The sequence below is a fragment of the Leucoraja erinacea genome, chromosome 4 (genome assembly GCF_028641065.1).
Source record: "Leucoraja erinacea ecotype New England chromosome 4, Leri_hhj_1, whole genome shotgun sequence".
In the NCBI taxonomy this organism is placed as follows: domain Eukaryota; kingdom Metazoa; phylum Chordata; class Chondrichthyes; order Rajiformes; family Rajidae; genus Leucoraja; species Leucoraja erinaceus.
In genome coordinates this window covers 15925566-15945395 of record NC_073380.1, presented here as the reverse complement: position 1 = coordinate 15945395, position 19830 = coordinate 15925566, and the positions used below count along the sequence as shown (strand labels likewise).

At 44.5% G+C, this 19830-nt stretch overlaps 1 protein-coding gene across 3 annotated transcripts in view; it reads left to right on the top strand.

Moving 5' to 3' along the window:
* The window catches only part of arpp21 (cAMP-regulated phosphoprotein, 21), a 178297-nt gene that overhangs the window by 60275 nt on the left and 98192 nt on the right, over positions 1–19830 (top strand). For 2 of the 3 annotated variants that reach the window (XM_055633761.1, XM_055633759.1), the window contains exons 3-4: positions 2710–2893; positions 10225–10266. In XM_055633761.1, the coding sequence (XP_055489736.1) occupies positions 2741–2893; positions 10225–10266 (195 nt within the window). In that variant the 5' untranslated portion in view covers positions 2710–2740. Of the gene's footprint in view, positions 1–1905; positions 2894–10224; positions 10267–19830 lie in introns of those variants that run through there. The other variant, XM_055633760.1, reaches the window with a different exon arrangement.

The following is a 19830-nucleotide window of genomic DNA, read 5'->3' as shown; positions in this document are numbered from 1 at the left end:
AAGAAGTGGAAGCCAAATAACTGAACGGAAACAAAGCCAAAACGCCAAATAACCGAAAGCGCACAAAGCCGAAACGCCAACTAACCGAAAGGATGGGACACCTAAATACAAACTAACCGAAAGGGCGGGATGCCTAAAAGCCAACTAACCGAAAGGCTGCGTCGACTAAAAGCCAACTAAAAGGCTGCGTCAACTAAAAGCAAACTCACCGAAAGCCGCTCTGCCGAAACGCCAACTAACCGAAAGTCTGTGTTGCCTACAAGCCAACTAACAGAATAGCGACTCTGCTGAAAAGTCAAATTACGGACATGATGTCGCCGGGGGGGGGGGGGGGACTTGTGAGCGATTGGTCCAGACCCCCGCGTCCGTCACATCACTGGCCAATGGAGACGGGAGGGTGAGGGTCATATTCCCACACAAGCCGTAGGTGACTGGGCAATCTGAACCCAAGCACCAAGTTGTAAGCGGCCGAAGGTACGCATCCCTCGGGACAGCCCCCACTCTCCCACGCCACCCTCCGCGGGCTGTGGGTCGGGTGGAAGCGGAGGTGTGGGACAATATTCATCCCTCCACAATAATGTGATGGAAGCGGGGGTCTGGACCAATCGCTGACAAGTCCCGCCCCACCGGCAATGTCATATCCATTATTTGACTTTTCTGTTGAGCGCCATTCGGTTCATTGGCTTGTAGGCGACGCCGCCTTTCAGGTAGGTGGCATTTCGGCAGAGCGGCCATTCGGTGAGTTTGCTTTTAGGCGAAGCAGCCTTTCAGTTAGTTGGCTTGGCGTCCCACCCTTTCAGTTGGCATTTCAACTTTGTTTCCATTCGGTTATTTGGCTTCCACTTCCTTGCTTCGGCTTCTCGTCCGTCGGCACCACATCTGCACACGGTATAAATAGTTCTTACATTTGGAAACCTGGTTAATTAAGTGGTGGGATTAATTCCCTGTCCTAACTATGCCTTTGCTTTAGCTGGTGGGTACATCCATTCCATCCCTCCCTCGCAAAGATGTGAGATTTCATTAAGAGTACACTTGGATGAATAGATTCAAGTGGCATGTAAAGCGTCTCTTCAATGCGCGCAATATATGAAACCAATGAAATTAGTCAACTGTCACACCAAAGATAGTCACAAAATGCTGGTGTGACTCAGTGGTACAGGCAGCATCTCTGGCGCGAGGAATGGGTGGCATTTCGGGTTGAGACCCTTCAGACTCAGTTTTCAGGTCTGAAGAATGGTCTTGACCTGAAACGTCACCCATTCCTTCTCTCCAGAGATGCTGCCTGTTCCACTGAGTTACTCCAGCTTTTTGTGTCCAGCTCTTCGGTTAAAACAGTTGACAGATTATCTGATGTTTTGTGCGTTGGTGCTTTTTATTTGCATTATGCAGGCAACCAGACAGTAATAAATAAAGCGTGCTTCTTGTGTCAAGGGGCGGGAGGTGGGGGGGGGGGGGGGGGGGGGGGTAGTGGGAGAAGAAAAATTGTTCCTTGTCGTGCACATTTGTCATCAGCCCGCCAGGGAATTTGTATCGCCCCCTCCATGCTTTAAAAGTGATTTAATATGGCTGCCAATGCCCCAAGCCGTCTGTTCCCGCGGCTGGGGTGGGGGTAAATCCCCGGTGTGGGTGTCGGGGTAAATCACCCCTTGTGTGGGTTGCGGTCGGGGGGAGGGCATGAATCACCCTTGGTGTGGGGGTGACTCTGGGTGGGCGGAGGGACCAGCCTGTTCCACATCTCTGCTCCACCCGGCGCTGCCGACACACATACTTTCACAGTGCGTCCACATGGGGGAGACGAGGCGGAGGGCGGCTGTGGCCGTGGGAGAGTGGGGGTTGCCCCGAGGGATGCGCACCTTCAGCTGCTTACAACTTGGTGTTAGGGTTCAGAGTACCCAGTCACCTGTGGATTGTGTGGGAAAATGACCCCCACCCTCCCATCTCCACCGGCCAGTGATGTGATGGACGCGGGGGTCTGGACCAATCGCTGACAAGTTCCGCCCCCCGGGCAACGGCATGTCCGTTATTTGAATTTTCGGCAGACAGGCTCTTCTGTACACCGAGTCCCACTGACCAATGATCAACCATACACTAGTTCTGTCCTACACACTGGAAACTATTTACAAAAGCCAATTAAACTACAACCCTGCGCATCTTTGAAATGTGGGTGGAAGTCGGAGCACCCGGAGAAAAGCCATGCGGTCACAGGGAGAATGAATAAACTCTGCACAGAATGGAATCTGTAGTCTGGATCGAAGCTGGGTCTCTGGCGCTGTGCCACAGTGCCTTTCTGAAATGGGAATTCCTGTACTGGAACATTTGTGCATTAACAACTAATTTAGTAACAGACTGATTTGTAATTTAAATTGATTTTGTTGCCTAGAATGTGTACTTGCTCTACTAAATAATTTACTGTATCCATTTTGGAATTTGCTAGGTAGGTTGACAAATAGCTTTAAAATGCACGTTACTTGGTTTTCTGCGAGTTAGCTGCGTTCATTCTTGATGAGGCAATAATAATAGCAATAATAAGGAATTTGGAATCTGTTTTTTTTGTATTTGTATAAAAAAAGTTAACATGTTGATGACCGACAATGTTTACCACGGAATTTGACGCCCAATTTATCCTTTATATTCTCTCTAATAATACGCAAAAGAAAATGAGGAGACTTGTTCTGAAAATAAATGTAAGTTGATGTTTTGGCTCCGTAGATCACGACATCTTGTGTAATTTTCTGTGAAAATGTCTCAGAAAAGCACATTAAAGCAAGAGGAAGCAAGATTTGAGGAAAATATTGAAATGTCCCCATCTGATTGTGTAACATGCATCGTTAGTACGGAACAGTTGGAAGCGGCGAAAGAAGATCAGGCAAATGACACAAAGGTTGATCACCAGGTGAGGTGGCTCATAGAATTTGAGTGCCTGAAAATGTGACTGCTAATTCCATTGATTAAAGTAGTTTTTATATATGATAATTTCACAGTTTTTGTGCATTTTTCTAAATTATCAAAATGATCTGCTCATAAAAGTAACACACCAGCCTGAAGAAGAGACTCATCCTGAAACCTTGCCTATACCTTCTCTCCAGAGATGCTGTCTGACCCACTGAGTTACTCCAGCTTTTTGTGTCTATCTTCAGTTTAAACCAGCATCTGCAGTTCCTTCCTACACATCAACACTATCCTACACTCACCAGGGACAATTATTACATTTACCAAGCCAATTTTCCTACATACCTGTAGGTCTTTGGAGTGTGGGAGGATACGGAAACTCTCGGAGAAAACCCACGGGGTCATGGGGAGAACATAACAACTCCGTACAGTCAGCACCTAGTCAGGATTGAACCGGGGTCTCCGGTGCAGGAAGCACTGGAAGGCAGCAACTGTACCGCTGCGCCACCGAGCCGCCCATGTCTACTCTGACATGTGTGAGGTGTTGTATGTTGGAAGGGCAAATATGGGCAAAACCTGCATCTGCAGTTATTTCCTATGCCAGCTTGACTAGGGTACATGTCACTGTGTTCCTCCATTGTCACTGGGTCTAAATAATAATAATAATAATAATAATAAATACTTTATTGATCCCCTCAGGGAAATTCAGATGTCCAGAAGCCCCCAACCAACAAACCCACAGATTCAAAACGAACGCAGACAGAAAATACATAGAATACACTGTGGACACTACCTGAGAGCAATAAATACTTAAAAAGACCAATAATTAACAATTAAAAATTAAAAATTGCAAAAATGCATCCCCCTACAGCCTAGCGGTCCGAATTATAAAATCTAATGGCTGCAGGGGTGAAGGATCTCCTGAACCGCTCCGTTCTACAGGGCAGGGAGAGGAGCCGGTTTTTGTTCCGAGTGCTCTTTTGACTCTCCAGAATTACATGGAGGGGATGCCCGGGGTAAACCCTGAAACCTCATGAACCAACAGTATTATGGGAGAGCCCAAAGATCAACAGCGGTTTTAGAAGATGTCTCATCATCATTTTATCTTAAGGCAATACTGATGGGCAGTAAATGCAGATATGTCCAGTGATCATCCCATAAAATATTAGAAGTAAACTTAAGACCCATACTCTTGTTTGGGTAGACATGTTTAATTTATATATATTTGGGTTTAATAAAAAGGATTTTCCTAAATAATGATATCTTGTTGCCTGAGTACTTTGAATCTAGCCCTTCGTAAAACTGAAATTGCCGAATAAGATTCACTGCTATGTGCAATTTAAAAAATGGATATAGCATTCAGTTAGAGAACATAGAAACAGTGAGGCACAGGATCCGGCCTTTCAGCACAGAATGTTTTTTGTCGATCATGATGCCTAGTTATACTAATCTGATCTGACTGTACATGATCCATATCCCTTTATTCCCTGCACTTCACCGAATGATATAGCATGGAAACAGGCCCTTTGGCCCAACTTGCCCACACCCACCAACAGGCCCCACATACACTAGTCCCATCTACCTGCTTTTGGCCCATATCCCTCTACACCTGTCCCATCCGTGTACCTGTCCAAATGTTCTTTAAACATTGTGATAGTACCTGCCACACCTACCTCTGGCTGCTCGTCCCATAAACCCACCACCCCACCTATCATCCAGGTCTGAAGAAGGGTTTCGGCCCGAAACATTGCCTATCTCCTTCGCTCCATAGATGCTGCTGCACCCGCTGAGTTTCTCCAGCATCTTTGTGTACATCCAGCTTAACAACATCTTTCCTATGATGCAGGGACCAAAACTGAATACCGCCCACTTTAGTGTTATCTGCAAATGTTCTCATCACGTCTTGTACGTTTGCATCCATATCATCAAGAATGAAGCCAAACAGCAATGGACCAGCATCAAACCCTGAGGCACAACACTGGTCTCAGGCCCCCAGTCTGAAAAACAACCTGCCACCATCATCCTCTGCCTCCTCTATGAAGCCAATATTCTATCCACTTGACTAGCTCTCCTATGCGATATAACCTTTCAGAGCAGCCTACCATGCGGAACCTTGTCAAGTGCCTTGCAGAATTCCATGTGTACAATGTCTACAGATTTGCCATCAATCCGTTTGGTTGCATCCTCAAAAAACTAAATACGATTGGTGAGACATGATCTCCCATGCACAAAACCATACTGACTATCCCTAATCAGCCAACCCATCTACATGCATACCTTATCCCTCAGAATACTCTCTAGTAACTTGCCGACCACTGATATTAGGCTCACTGGCCTGTAATTTCCATACTGTTCCCTGCAGAGCTTCTTAAATAGAAGCAAAACATTTTCCGCCATCCAATCTTCCAGCACAGACAAATTCTTGATTAGAACGGGTGTCAAGGGTTAAGGGGAGAAGGCTGGAAAATGGGAGGAGGCAGAGATCAGCTATGATTGAACGGCGGAGTAGACGCGTTGGGCTGAATATAACCTGTTAAATTGTATTTAAAGATGACTCCTAAATCTCAGCCAGGGCTCCTGCATCTTGAAAAACTCAGATTCTTGAAGCACAATCTCCCACATACACAAGCGTGCTGACTATCATGATTCAGCCTTTGTCCATCTAAATGCATTGTGGCGTGGGGGAATGATCTGGTTTAGAAAGAACTGCACTCACACTCACGGTAGGGTGAATTCACCTGATTTATTCCAAGGGAGAATGCACTGTCACATCCCATACCCCTAGCACCAATCTCTGGACTTGAGAGAGTTCTTCCTTTGCCATTGTCTCACCATTTTCATAGAGTCTTTGAGTCATACAGTGTCAAAACATGCCCTTCGGCCCAACTTGACCACACAGACCAACATGTCCCATCTACCATTGTTCCACCTGCCTGCATTTGGCCCAAACCTAACCTATCCATGTACAGGTCAAATTGTTTCTTAAATGTTGTAATAGTCCCAGCCTCAACTACCTCCTTTGGCAGCTTGTTCCATATACCCACCACCCTTTGTGTGAACAAGTTACCCCTCAGATTCCTATTCAATCTTTCCCCCTTCACCTTAAACCCATGTCCTCTAGTCCTTGATTCACCTACTCTGGACAAGAGACGCTGTGCATCTACCCAAACTATTCCTCTCATGATTTTATACACCTCCATAAGATTTTCCTCCTGCGCTCCAAGGCATAGAGTCCCACCCTACTCAACCTCTCCCTATTGCTCAGACCCCCTAGTCCTGGTAACATTCCCCGTAAATCTTCTCTGTATCTTTTCCAACAGTGGTAATAAAGTCCAGGAACACACTGTCCCTCACTGTCAGAGCTCTTGTGTGATGGCAGTGGCAATCTAAGACTTGTCCCAGGAGCTTTTCCTGGTCTTTGAAGGAAGAGGCGCGGTGATCTCAAGATTCATCCTGTCCTTCACCCTTGCCTCGAGAGGGGGTGCTCAGCTGTGGGCTTGAAGAGGTGACACTGCTGGTCTCTCTCGTGTATGTGAGTTTTAGCCTTTGGTAGAGACCACATGGTGGCGCTGGTGGGCTCAGGTTTATCCCAGTGGCTCAGTCCTCTTCGAACCTGCAAGAGAGTAACCAGGGAGGCATTCCACTTTGCCCCCCCTCCCAGATATATGTCATCTCTCGGATATATCTAATCAGACCCCGCATATTTATCTATGATCATAGGCATCAGAATCGTCAGCACCTCCTCAAACATAACACTGAAGCCACTTCCATTGACTGCCCCGAGCTTCTTGGTCCCCCCTTGTATTTCTCCACAGTAAAAACAGAGGAGAAATACATCATTGAAGACCTTGCCCATCTCCTGTGGCAGCACGCAGACAATAGACAATAGACAATAGATGCAGGAGGAGGCCATTTGGCCCTTTGAACCAGCACCCACATTCAATGTGATCATGGCTGACCATCCCAAATCAGTACCCAGTTCCTGCCTTCTCCCCATATCCCCTGACTCTGCTATTTTTAAGAGCCCTATCTAGCTCTCTCTTGAAAGCATCCAGAGAACCGGCCTCCACCGCCCTCTGAGGCAGAGTATTCCACACACTCTCCACTCTCTGTGAGAAAAAGTGTTTCCTCCGTTCTAATTGGCTTACTCCTCATTCTTAAACTGTGGCCCCCTGGTTCTGGACTCCCCCAACATCGGGAACATGTTTCCTGCCTCTAGTGTGTCCAACAGAGTTTTGATTCTTGAGGGGCCCTAATCTCTCTCGGATCACTCTTTTTACCTTAATGAATTTATAAAATCGCTTGAGATTATCCTTAATATTATCTGCCAGAGGTATCTCCTGTCCACTTTTGGTCCTCCTGATTTCCTTTATTAGCGTACTCTTCAGTTCTTGAAATGCCTCCAGGGATACATTTGATCCCAGTTGCCTATACCTGACCCATGTCTCCTTCTTATTCTAGACCAGAGCTTCGATTTTTCTCATCATAGATAGAAACGTAGAAACATAGAAAATAGGTGCAGGTGGAGGCCATTCAGCCCTTCAAGTCAGCACCGCCATTCTTTGTGATCATGGCTGATCATCCCCTATCAATAACCCGTGCCTGCTTTCTCCCCATATCCCTTGACTCCACTAGCCACTAGAGCTCTATCTAACTCTCTGTTAAATCCATCTAGTGATTTGGCGTCCACTGCCCTCTTTTTGTTTTTTTTTAATCAAAACATTTATTCAATTATTAAAAAATAATATTTACACTACAATAAAACAAGCCAGAACCCACCACCATAAATACAATACAAACATATATCCATAATAAACTATTATACAATTATGATACAATCCTTATTGAGGATACATTCAACACCCTGCGGAGCCCAGCGGTCCCGGAACTCCCTCAGGGTGCTCACAGACAGGGTGTATTCCCTTTCTAATCCCACCCGGGCACGGACGTAACCCCGGAAAAGGGGCAGGCAGCTGGCCCGACCACTGCCCTCTGTGGCAGGGAATTCCATAAATTTACAACTCTTTGGGAGAAAAAGTTTTTTCTCACCTCAGTCTTAAATTACGTCCCCTTTATTCTAAGACTGTGGCCCCTGGTTGTGGACTCGCCCAACATAGGGAACATTGTTCCTGCATCTAGCTTGTCCAGTCCATTTATAATTTTATATGTTTCTATAAGAGACCCCCTCATCCTTCTAAACTCCAGTGAATACAAGCCTAGTCTTTTCAATCTTTCTCTTATGACAGTCCCGCCATCCCAGGGATCAATCTCGTGAACCTACGCTGCACTGCCTCAATCACAAGGATGTCCTTCCTCAAATTAGGAGACCAAAACTGTACACAATACTCCAGATGTGGTCTCACCAGAGCCCTATACAACTGCAGAAGAACCTCTCTACTCCTATACTGAAATCCTCTTGTTATGAAGGCCAACATTCCATTAGCTTTCTTCACTGCCTGCTGTACCTGTAAGCCAACTTTCAGTGACCGGTGTACAAGGACACCCAGGTCTCGCTGTACCTTCCCCTTACCTAACCTGACCCCATTGAGATAATAATCTGCCCCCTTGTTTTTGCCGCCAAAGTGGATAACCTCACATTTATCTATATTATACTGCATCTGCCAGGCATCTGCTCACTCACTCAACCTGTCCAGGTCACCCTGCAACCTCTTAACATCCTCTTCACAGTTCACACTGCCATCCAGCTTTGTGTCATCATCCAAGCTCCTTATGTCCACCTGCTTTGCACTTCACACTAACATGCATGTGCACTTCCATGTACCTATCTAAAAGCCTCTTAAACACCACTGTCATATCTGCCACCACCATCACCCTTGCCAATGTGTTCCAGGACCCAACCACTGGGTGTAAAAAAACCTGCTCCGCACATCTCCATTAAACTTCACTCACACCTTATAGTTATGCCCTCTAGTGTTGGACATTTCTACCCTGGGAAAAAGGTTCTGACTATCGACCCTATCTATGCCTCTCATCATTTTTATATACTTCAATCGTCTCCCCTCAACTTCCAACGTTACAAAGCAAACAATCCCTGTCTATCCAAAGATAGACACAAAATGCTGGACTCCCATTGAATTCCCTTTGCAAAACGAAGTTTGAGCGCTCTCTTCAGCAATAATTCAAATTACTATAGTGAGAGAACATAAGGTCATAAGTGATAGGAGCAGAATTAGGACATTCGGCCCATCATGTCTACTCCACCATTCAATCTCTTATTGATCTATCTCTCCCTCCTAACCCCATTCTCATGCCTTCTCCCCATAAACCCGACACCCGTACTCATCAAGAAATTCCGATGTCATTAAGAGGGTCAGAATTTGATATTAGGTTGGGAAGAACAAATTAAGTGTTTGAATTCATATTGGAAAGGTAGATTACGTAGGTTGCACAAAAACCTTTCTTACCATTAACTTCAGCACAGAACAACTGTCAAATGGCCCGTTTCATGCTGATTTATTTTGTCCAGAGATACACAGAATATGCTGGTGTAACTCAGCAGGCCGGACAGCATCTCTGGAGAACATGAGTCGGTGACACTTCTTATCTCACCAATTTTCTCCAGCGATGCTGCCTGACCCGCTGTGTTACTCCAGCTTTTTCTGTCCATCTTTGGAATAAACCAGCATCTGCAGTCCCTGTTTGTTAACTAGTCCATCATACTCTCCCTGTAGTTGAAACCCTCTAATCCTGGCAGTATTCTGGTAAAACCCCTCTCCACCCTCTCCAGTGCCTCCAGATCTTGCCTGTAATGGGCCAACCAGAACTGCACGCAATACTCCAGATGCGGCCTAACCAAAGTCCTATAGACCTGCACCATAACTTCCTCACTCTTATATTCAATGCTCGTATCAATGAAGGCAAGCACACCATACACCTTCTCTGCATCCTATCTACTTGTGCTGTCATCTTCAGTGAGCTATGAACTTGGACTCCAAGATCCCTCTGCACATCTATGCTGTTAAGGTTCTTGCCATTAATTGCGTACTCTACCCTAACATTCAACCTCCCAAAATGCAGCACCTCACACTTGCTCAGGTTACACACATCTGATCAATACATCACACATCTGATCTATATCCCACTGCATCTTCTGGCAGCCTTACTCACTGTCTGCGACTTCTCCAATTTGGGGTCATCAGCAAACCTACTCACCAACCCATCATTACAACTCGGCCATTCTGAAGTTTGCATCATATATCATAATCAGCGGCATGTACCATAACATAAACTGTTTTATTATTAAAACCCGTAATGTTTTAATTTTCTGCTTGTCTTTGTCTATTGATTGACAATTTTTTATAATTTGCTGCATAGAAACGACTGGTGCTCCAGGGGCAACAACGAAAAAGACCTAAGGTAGGGCCATGTTCAGTGCAAAGGCTTGTCAAACTTGAAACGGTGAAATGAATGAACATCCATCTGTCAGAGTTGCAATGGAAAAGTGTCGATGTCCTCGCGTTAATTCGGGTTCAGCTAGTAGTGCAAGCGAGGGGATTCAAGGCAGCCTGATTTTTTTATGTTGCTAAACCTGTTCTCACGCAACTTATTTATAAAAAATGTCCTGCTCTACGTGGATTCATGTGGACACACACATGGAAGCTTCAACTGAGGTTACTTGCAGGTATCTTTTTGAGATTTACAACTAAACCATTTTCAGTAAAAAGCCACTGCTGCTGAAATAATATCAAAGGCAAAAAAAAAAATCATATGCTTGAATATTATTCTGCAAGCTTTATATGTGCAGTTTAAATGTTTGTTCCTGTTAATGTAAGACTATTAATGGATATTTGAACACAAATTGTTATTATTGGAGTTTTTGCTTTCCAGTGTAATTTCTGGATACAGCATAAATTAATGCATAAATTATTGAAAATGCATAGCATTTATAGTGAGAAAAGACAGGGTTACATCTTGGGTGTAGATTCTTCCAATAGCTTGAAGGCTAGTTATTGCTACTATTATATTCCATTCATATCACATATCGGGGCCAGATAATTGAAATGTGTTGTAAAAGGGGCGGTAGATGGTTGGATTATTAGAATTGGTTAATTGAGCAATTAATTTTAACTAATTGAGCAACTAATTTAAAAAAAAGCAAGCTGTAACTAAGTGGCCTATTGGGAGAGGGGCTGTGTGGAGGGTTAGTGTGAGGCCTTGGCTCAAGAATCTTTGATGAGGAGTCTGAGGCAAGGAGGTTGAGCAGGAGGGGACAGGAGAAACAGGTATCGCCTGCTCTTGTATGTGATTTGTGATTTCTCTTGGTTTAGTGCAGAAGTGATAGCAGGTAGAATGGTGCAATGTTCCTCCTGCAGGATGTGGGAAGTCAGGAAACCTGCTGGTGTCCCGGATGACTACACCTGTGGGAATCGTGTCTGGGTGTTGCTCCTTACCGGGCCTACTGGAGCTGCAGCTGTGTGACCTCAGGGTCATGTTCATAAGTTATAGGAGATAGAATTGGGCCATTCGGCCCATCAAGCCTAGTCTGTCATTCAATCATGGCTGATCTATCTTTCCCTCCTGCCTTCTCCCCATAACCCCTGACCCGCACTCATCAAGAATCTGTCAATCAGCCTCAAAGATATCCATTGATGTACTCCACAGCCTTCTTTGGCAAAGAATTCCCCAGATTCGCTGCCCTCTGACTAAAGAAATTCCTCCTCCTCTCCTTCCTAAACAAACGTATTTTTATTCTGAGGCTCTGACCTCTGGTCCTAGAATCTCCCGCTAGTGGAAACATCCTCCCCACATTCACTCTATCCAGGCCTTACACTATTCTGTAAGTTTCTAATGAGGTCTCCCCTCATCCTTCTAAACACCAGCAAGTACAGGCCCAGTGCTGTCAAACGCTCGTCATTAGTTAACTCGATCATCTCTTGGAACATTTTTGTAAACCTCCTCTGGACCCTCTCCAGAGCCAGTACATTCTTCCTCAGATATGGTGCCCAAAACGGATCACAATGTTCCAAATGCGGACTGACCGATGCCTTATAAAGCCTCATCATTACATCTCTGTTTTTATATTATAGTCCTCTTGAAATAAATGCTAGCATATCGTATCACCAAATATATCGTGTGAGCTCACCCTACTGCATGTTGATGCGGTCAGTGCTGAACTCAGCATCATCCGTGATGCTACAGCACCTTGCTGGGATTGCCGTTGGTGAGAAAGTCGAGGTTCCACCAAGATGCAGCACAGAACACCACAGGAGATCCCTTTTCTTTGTGGCTATCAAACTATACAACTCCTCCCCCTTCAGTCATGGGGTAGACTAACTCCCCTCCCGCGCCCCAATCTTTGCACATCCCCAATCCTCCACTCATCACTTTAATTTCATGTTTATATGTATCTTGTTGTGTTGGCTGACCAATTTCCCTCCTGAGATAAATGAAGTGCTATTGTATCGGATCGTATCACATAGGACACCTCACCACCAGGACACTTGTGTGGTGGCACTGCCGAACTTGGGCTTGGTGAGGCTTCATTTGGAGTATTATGTTCAGTTTTGGTCACTGCTATAGAAAGGACGTTGTTAAGCTGGAAAGAGTACAGAGAAGATTTACGAGGATGTTGCCAGGACTTGAGGGCCTGAACTCTGGCAAGGTTTCTAGCAAGGCGTTCGACTAAGTTCCACATGGTAGGCTGCTCTGGAAGGTTGGATCCCATGAGATCCAAGGAGAGATAGCTGAATGGTTAGAAAATTGGCTTCATGGAACGAAGCAGAGGGTGATGGTGGAAGGTTGTTTTTCAGACTGGTGGTCTGTGACTAGTGGTGTGCCTCAGGGTTTGATTGCTGTTTGTCATTTAAATCAATGATTTGGAATGAGAACGTACATGGCATGATTAGCAAGTTTGCAGATGACAATAAATTGGGCAGTATTGTAGATAATGAAGATGGTTGCCAAAAATTGCAGCAGGATCTTGATCGGTGCGGCAGGTGGGCTAAGAAATTGTCATAGAATTTAATGGAGAGAGTTGGGTTTTGCAGTTTAAGAAGTCATACAGTGGCAGGACAGGTGAAAGGGGGCTCTGGGGAGTGTTGCAGAGTAGGGATTTGGGGTGCAGGTACATAGTTCCTTGAAAGTTGCATCTACACAGGTAGATAGGGTGGTCATTAAGGCTTTTGGCACATTGGCCTTCATCAGTCAGAGAATCGAGTATAAATTTGTGTTGCATTCTGTTGAGTTTTGGTCACCCTGAATCAAGGAAAGATGGTGTCAAGCTGGAAAAGGTGCAGAAAAGATTTACAAGTTAGTGGATATTTTTAAAACAGAGATAGATAGATTCTTGATTAGTACAGGTGTCAGGGGTTATGGGTGAAGGCAGGAGAATGGAGTTAGGAGGGAGAGATAGTTCAGCCATGATAGAATGGCGGAGTAGACTCGATTGGCTGAATGGCCGAATTCTGTTCCTGTCACTTATGACCTTATGACCTTAGATTTTCTGCCATTCTCACCTTAAAACTATGTCCTTTGGTTCTTGATTCCTTTGCCCTGGGTAAAAGACTGTGCGTTCATCCATGTAGGTTTATTTTCTAAAAAAGTTGAAGGTGGCTATGACTGCAGCTTTTATGATTAATCTGTCCCTTCGGCAGCAGTGATGAAACCACTCCGAGAGGTTGCTTCATTGTGGTCTTTTTGAAGTCACCGTGTTTGATGTTGCAAAAATGCAGACAACCATTCTTCCATGAAACTGTTATTTTTGGACCCGGCATTCATGTGTTACACACAGCCAGTGTATTTTTTACCGTCTGCTTTATTTCAAAACGCACAATAACATTTGTATACCATTGCCACTGAATAACATGCCATACATTTTGAATGTTCAACCAAAACCAAGTAGCTGTCACGAATCATTACATTGGTGGTCTTCAACATGATCATTGTGCCATTCCTCACGAAAGTCCCCGTAGCCCAGACGTTCAATTATAAATATTCTTTCAGTTATTTGCAAACTCAAACAGATTTTTTTTTTCTTGGAGTAACATGTAATGTCACGACAATTTCTGGGTTGTCATAACATACTCCAGAAGTTCCATCAGGTTCTTCCTCGCTCTTAGTCACCCTCCAACCCGACGTGGTTTTATTGCATCTGGGGAACATTGGATGATGTCACTCCATGTGCACCGATCTTCTTCCAGCACTGGAGGAGAATTTAGACCACATTGCCCCGCGGGCAGCAATCGTTGGACCCACCCAGGGCTTCTAGGTCTTCACAGTACAATGCTGGATTGGGAGGCCCCTGTCAGGTAAGTCTTGTATTCACCTTTCATTCCTCTCCAACCATTGCACCTCCTCTTTCCCACTTCAATTGCATTGCTGATTCCTTGAGGGCCAGGGACCAATAGCTGACACCACTACCTAATTGTTGATATCTCTGATTCTGGTCCTAAACCCTGACGAAACTAACACCATTGGGCTTGATCCTAATCCCGAACACCATTCCTAATCCCGGGGCCTAACAGTGACAATGATTTACCCCCCACTTTAAGCTCTGACATAATTCCCCATTCTATGATCTGATCCGATTCAGACACCGCATCTCACCAGTCTTGCCCCATACCCAGGTCCTGATTATTTATTCATCCCCAACACAAGGCCCAGTTTATATCGTAGATATCAGTTGCTAGCCCCTGTCCAAAAACTCAAACAACATCGCTTATCTGAATATAGACTGCGTGTAAATGTGCTTTTGATATCAAGATTACATATTCCACATGGAAACTGACGATTTCATAAACTATTACCCTGGGATCATATCTCAATTTTCACCAGATGGTGGTAATACTCACGTACTGACCACTGCCCAGCTTTAATATTGCCAGGCACACTTATCTCTATGCCCCATCATGGCCATAGTCCAAAGTGCTGAATTAAAGAGATAAGATGAAAATATCACTCCTTAATAGCCACAAAGCATGTGTGGCAAAAAGCATACTACGGGGGAAAAGTAGCTTTGATGAAAGTGAAGTTATTGGGTATTAAGGGGATAACACTTTTGTTGGAACCATTCTTAGCATAAAAGGGGGCGATGGAGGTGAGGTCAGTGGAAAATTTTCAAGGCAGAGATAGATAGATTCTTGATTAGTACGGGTGTCAAGGGTTATGGGGAAAAGGCAGGAGAATGAGGGTAGGAGGGAGAGATAGATCAGCCGTGATTGAATGGTGGAGTAGACTTGATGGGCCAAATGGCCTAATTCAGCTCCTTTCACTGATGAACTTATGATAATAGAAGATGGTTGTGGATGGCGGTGGTCGATCATCACTGTCCTGGGAGGTCAGTGCTGAAGTTCTTTATAGTAGTATCCTAGGGCCAAACATCCTCTGTTGTTTTATCCGTGACCTACGTTCCATCATAAAATCAGAAGACAGACACCAATCACTGCTGATTGCCCATATCGATTAAATAATATTTAATTCCTTTAGTAGCATCTCACCAATTATACGTCCTTGACTGGCCCGAAGCCACAAATACCCAACCATCAGACTCAAGGTTTCGTGTTAATTTTCAACAGGGTCGGTATTTTGGCCAAGTCAAGTCAAGTGAGTTTATTGTCATGTGTCCCTGATAGGACAATGGAATTCTTGCTTTGCTTCAGCACACAGAACATAGTAGGCATTTATTACAAAACAGATCAATGTCCATATACTATAATATAAATATATACACACATGAATAAATAAAATGATAAAGTGCAAATAACAGATAATTGATTATTAATAATCAGAGTTTTGTCCAAGCCAGGTTTAATAGCCTGATGGCTGTGGGGAAGTAGCTATTCCTGAACCTGGTTGTTGTAGTCTTCAGGCTCCTGTACCTTCTACCTGAAGGTAACAGGGAGATGAGTGTGTGGCCAGGGTGTTGTGGGTCTTTGATGATACTGCCAGCCTTTTTGAGGCAGCGACTGCGATAAATCCCCTCGATGGAAGGAAGGTCAGAGCCGATGATGGACTGGGCAGTGTTTACTACTTTTTGTAGTCTTCTCCTCTCCAGGGCGCTCAAGTTGCCGAACCAAGCCACGATGCAACCGGTCAGCATGCTCTCTACTGTGCACCTGTAGAAGTTAGAGAGAGTCCTCCTTGACAAACCGACTCTCTGTAATCTTCTCAGGAAGTAGAGGCGCTGATGAGCTTTCTTGATGATTGCATTAGTGTTCTCGGACCACTGAGAAAAGGTCCCAACCCTAGGCCTATAACCCTAGTTATTAACATAAACTACAAAGCAGAGCCTGCGTTAAGACTGTTTCCAACCGAGGGCTTGGTCTTGGTCACCAATGTTGAGGCCTGCACTTAATATCTCTCCAAACCCCATTCTTCCCATAACCCTTCTCCCCATAACCCTTCACACCCATACTATTCGAGAATCTATCTATCTCTGCCATAAAAATATCCATTGAGGACCTCCCCAGCCTTCTGTGGCACATCATACAACAGTACACCATAGGAACGGGCCCTTCGGCCCACAATGTTTGTGCTGAACGTGATGCCTAGCTGAACTGATTTCATCTGCCCGTATATGATCCCTCTACTTCCATGTGCTTATCTAAAAACCTCTTGAATGCCACTATCACATCTGCCACCATCCCTAACAATGCATTCCAGTCCCCCACCATTCTCTTTGCAAAATATTTGTCCTGCACAAAATTAATCTTTCTCCCTCTCACCTTATAGCTGTGCCTTCTAGTATTGGACATTTCCACCCTGGGGGAAAAGGTTCTGACTCTCGACCGTATCTATGCCTCTCATGATTTTATATTTATACTTCTGTCAAGTCTCCCCTCAACCTCTGACGTTCCAGAGGAAACAATCCAAATCCATCTAACCTTTCCCCTGCAGCTGAAATTTTCCAACCCTGGGCAGCATTCTGCTAAACCTCCCCTGCACCCTCACCAAAACCTCCATATCTTTGCTGTAATGGGGCAACCTGTACTGCACGTAATACTCCAAATGCGGACTAAACAAAGTCCTATAGAGCTACATCATGACTTCCTGACTCTTATACTCAATGCCCTTCGCAACAACATACGCTTCAACCACCCTATCCACTTGTGCTGCCACCTTTAGTGAGCTATGAACTTGGAGTCCAAGTTTCCTCTGCACATCAAACTTGCTAAGGGTTTTGACATTAACCGTGGACTCGTTCCCTGCATTTAACCTCTCAAAGTGCAACACCTCACACTTGTTCGGGTTAAACTTTTCCTCCTATTTCTGCAGCTGACCTATATCTTGCTGTAACTTCTGACAGCCTTCCTCACTGTCTGCACCTCCTCCAATTTTGGTGTCGCCAGGTAACCTATTCACCAAACTATCTACATTTACATCTCGGTCATTTATGTACGATATGCTATAACTTTATATATATCTCAAACAGCTGAAGTCCCAGCACCGATCCCTGTGGAATTCCACTGGCCACAGACATCCATCCAGAATAACTACCTTACACCACAACCCTCTGTTTTGAAAGTCTTAAAGGTCCTTGAAGGTCATGGAAAAGCCTGAAGGTCTTACACTAATGACACATCTTACACTCCCTTTAGAGTGCCTTGATATCAAGTCGAAATGTAATCTTGATATCAAGAGTACTGGCAACATATGGAGCTCTATAGGGGATCAACTGATATTCTGGCCTAGTTTTCGGTTTTATTCATAAGGTTGGAAAGTTGGCAGTAGACTGATTGTTGTCGAAGGTGGTTAGTGAACAATGTAGATTCTCACTATAGTGACAAGTAGAGTCCTCATTAAATGAATTTCACAGACGTCAAGAAATATTATAGGACAGCATGATATAGGAAAGATGTTGTCAAGCTGGAAAGGGTATAGAGAAGATTTAATAGAATGATAGAAACAGAAAATAGGTGCAGGAGGAGGCCATTCAGCCCTTCGAGCCAGCGCCGCCATTCATTGCAATCATGGCTGATTGTCCCCTATCAATAACCCGTGCCTGCCTTCTCCCCATATCCCTTGACTCCACTAGCCCCTACCTTGACTCCACTAGCCCCTAGGACTAGGGGACTTTACGAGGATGTTGGCAGGAATAGAGGGTCTGAGCTATAGGGAGAGGGTGAGTAGGCTGGGACTCTATTCCTTGGAGCGCAGGAGGATGAGGGGTGATCATATAAAGGTGTATAAAATCATGAGATAAATAGATTGGGTAGATGCACAAAGTCTCTTGCCCAGAGTAGGGGAATCGAGGACCAGAGGACATAGGTTTAAGGTGAAGGGGAAAATATTTAATAAAAATCTGAGGGGTAACTTTTTCACACAAAGGGTGGTGGATGCTTGGAACAAACTGCCAGAGGAGGTAGTTGAGGCAGGGATTATTACTACATTTAAGAAACAGTTTGACAGGTAAATGGATAGGACAGGTTTGGAGGGATATGGACCAAATGCTGGCACGTGGGACTAGTGTAGGTGGGACGTGTGGGCAAGTTGGGCTGAAGGGCCTGTTTCCACGCTGTATCCTTCTATGACATGATGGCCCAAAATTACTATTCGTATTCTGTCTGCTTGAAAATATTGTTGCTTGCTAGTGTTTCTTTTATTGTGGAGTGTCAAGGTTTACCTTCGAGATTGTTCTGTTATCTGTGCTGTTTTGTTTCTCTTATCTCAATTTTCCTATGTACTTACCTGATCTGCATTGAGAGGGAGGGAACAGCATTGTGCATTTTTGTATCAATACTATGTTTACCAGAGGCACTATTATAAGTTTCAGAATTGATTTTGGGTGAGATTTTTGATTAAAATGTTGAGTCTGAAAAACTTAAAATTTCTGTTGGTCAGATACTCTATTATTAATCCCAATGTCTAATATTTTCCTATTATTTGATTCATATTCTTGCACATAACCCTGCTGCTATTTTTTGCCACTGCATGAAGTGCACGAAGAGTCTCATGCACTCAGCAATGCAAAATACTAAGTACATTGGTATTTATCAGCTCTGACTTGAGCCATTTCAATTCATTTTATACAAGAAAGATTAATTTGATCAGAATCACATGTTTGTGAATGGAAAATGTCTTTCATTGAGAAAAGTATAAAGTTCATTGACAGAATGAAAATGTGTGAAATTCAGGTTCTGTCACTGTGTCTGAAGAAGGGTCCTCCGGTCTTCCGGCACTACTCCTGTATTTAACAACAGCTCAAACATCTCCGCGAGTCTCCTGCAATTTCCTCTTGCGCTTCCCACAGTATCCTGGGATATATCTGATCATTTTTCTACATTCGTCAGGACCTTCAGCACCTCTTTGACCGTAACACTGACTGCTCTCAAGACATTCTCATTGACTGCCCCAGGTTCCTCCATCCTCCTGTCTTCCTCCTCGGTAAATTCAGATGAGAAATACTCATTGAGGACCTTGCCCACCTCCTGTAGCTCCACACAGAGTTGATTGTTTAATTCCTTAGAGATCCCACACTCACTCTGGTTATCCTTTTTATGTGGTTATAAAATCTCTTACTTCTTGGTTCCCAAAACTCCTCCAGGGATACACTTAATTCCAGCTGCCTATACCTGTCCCGTGCCTCCTTCTTTCACTTGACCAAAGTCTAATTTTCACTCATCATCCACGCATTCTTACGTTTGCCTGCCTTGCCCTTCACTCGAGCAGGAACAGGCATAACCTGAGCTCTTGTCAGCACTTTTAAAAACATCCCACTTTCCCGACGTTCCATTTCCATCAAACAACCTACTCCAATCAACTTGAGCAGGTTTCTGTCTCGTACTCTCAAATTTGGCCTTGCCCCAATATAGCATTTCACATCATGAGTCTGATGAAGGGTCTCGACCCGAAACGTCACCCATTCCTTCTCTCCAGAGATGCTGCCTGTTCCGCTGAGTAGCTTCAGCTTTTTGTGTCTCGCCAATTTTCTAAGACTAGATCAAGTGTTGCCATCTCCCGTGTGGGGTCCTCTACACCAGTGGT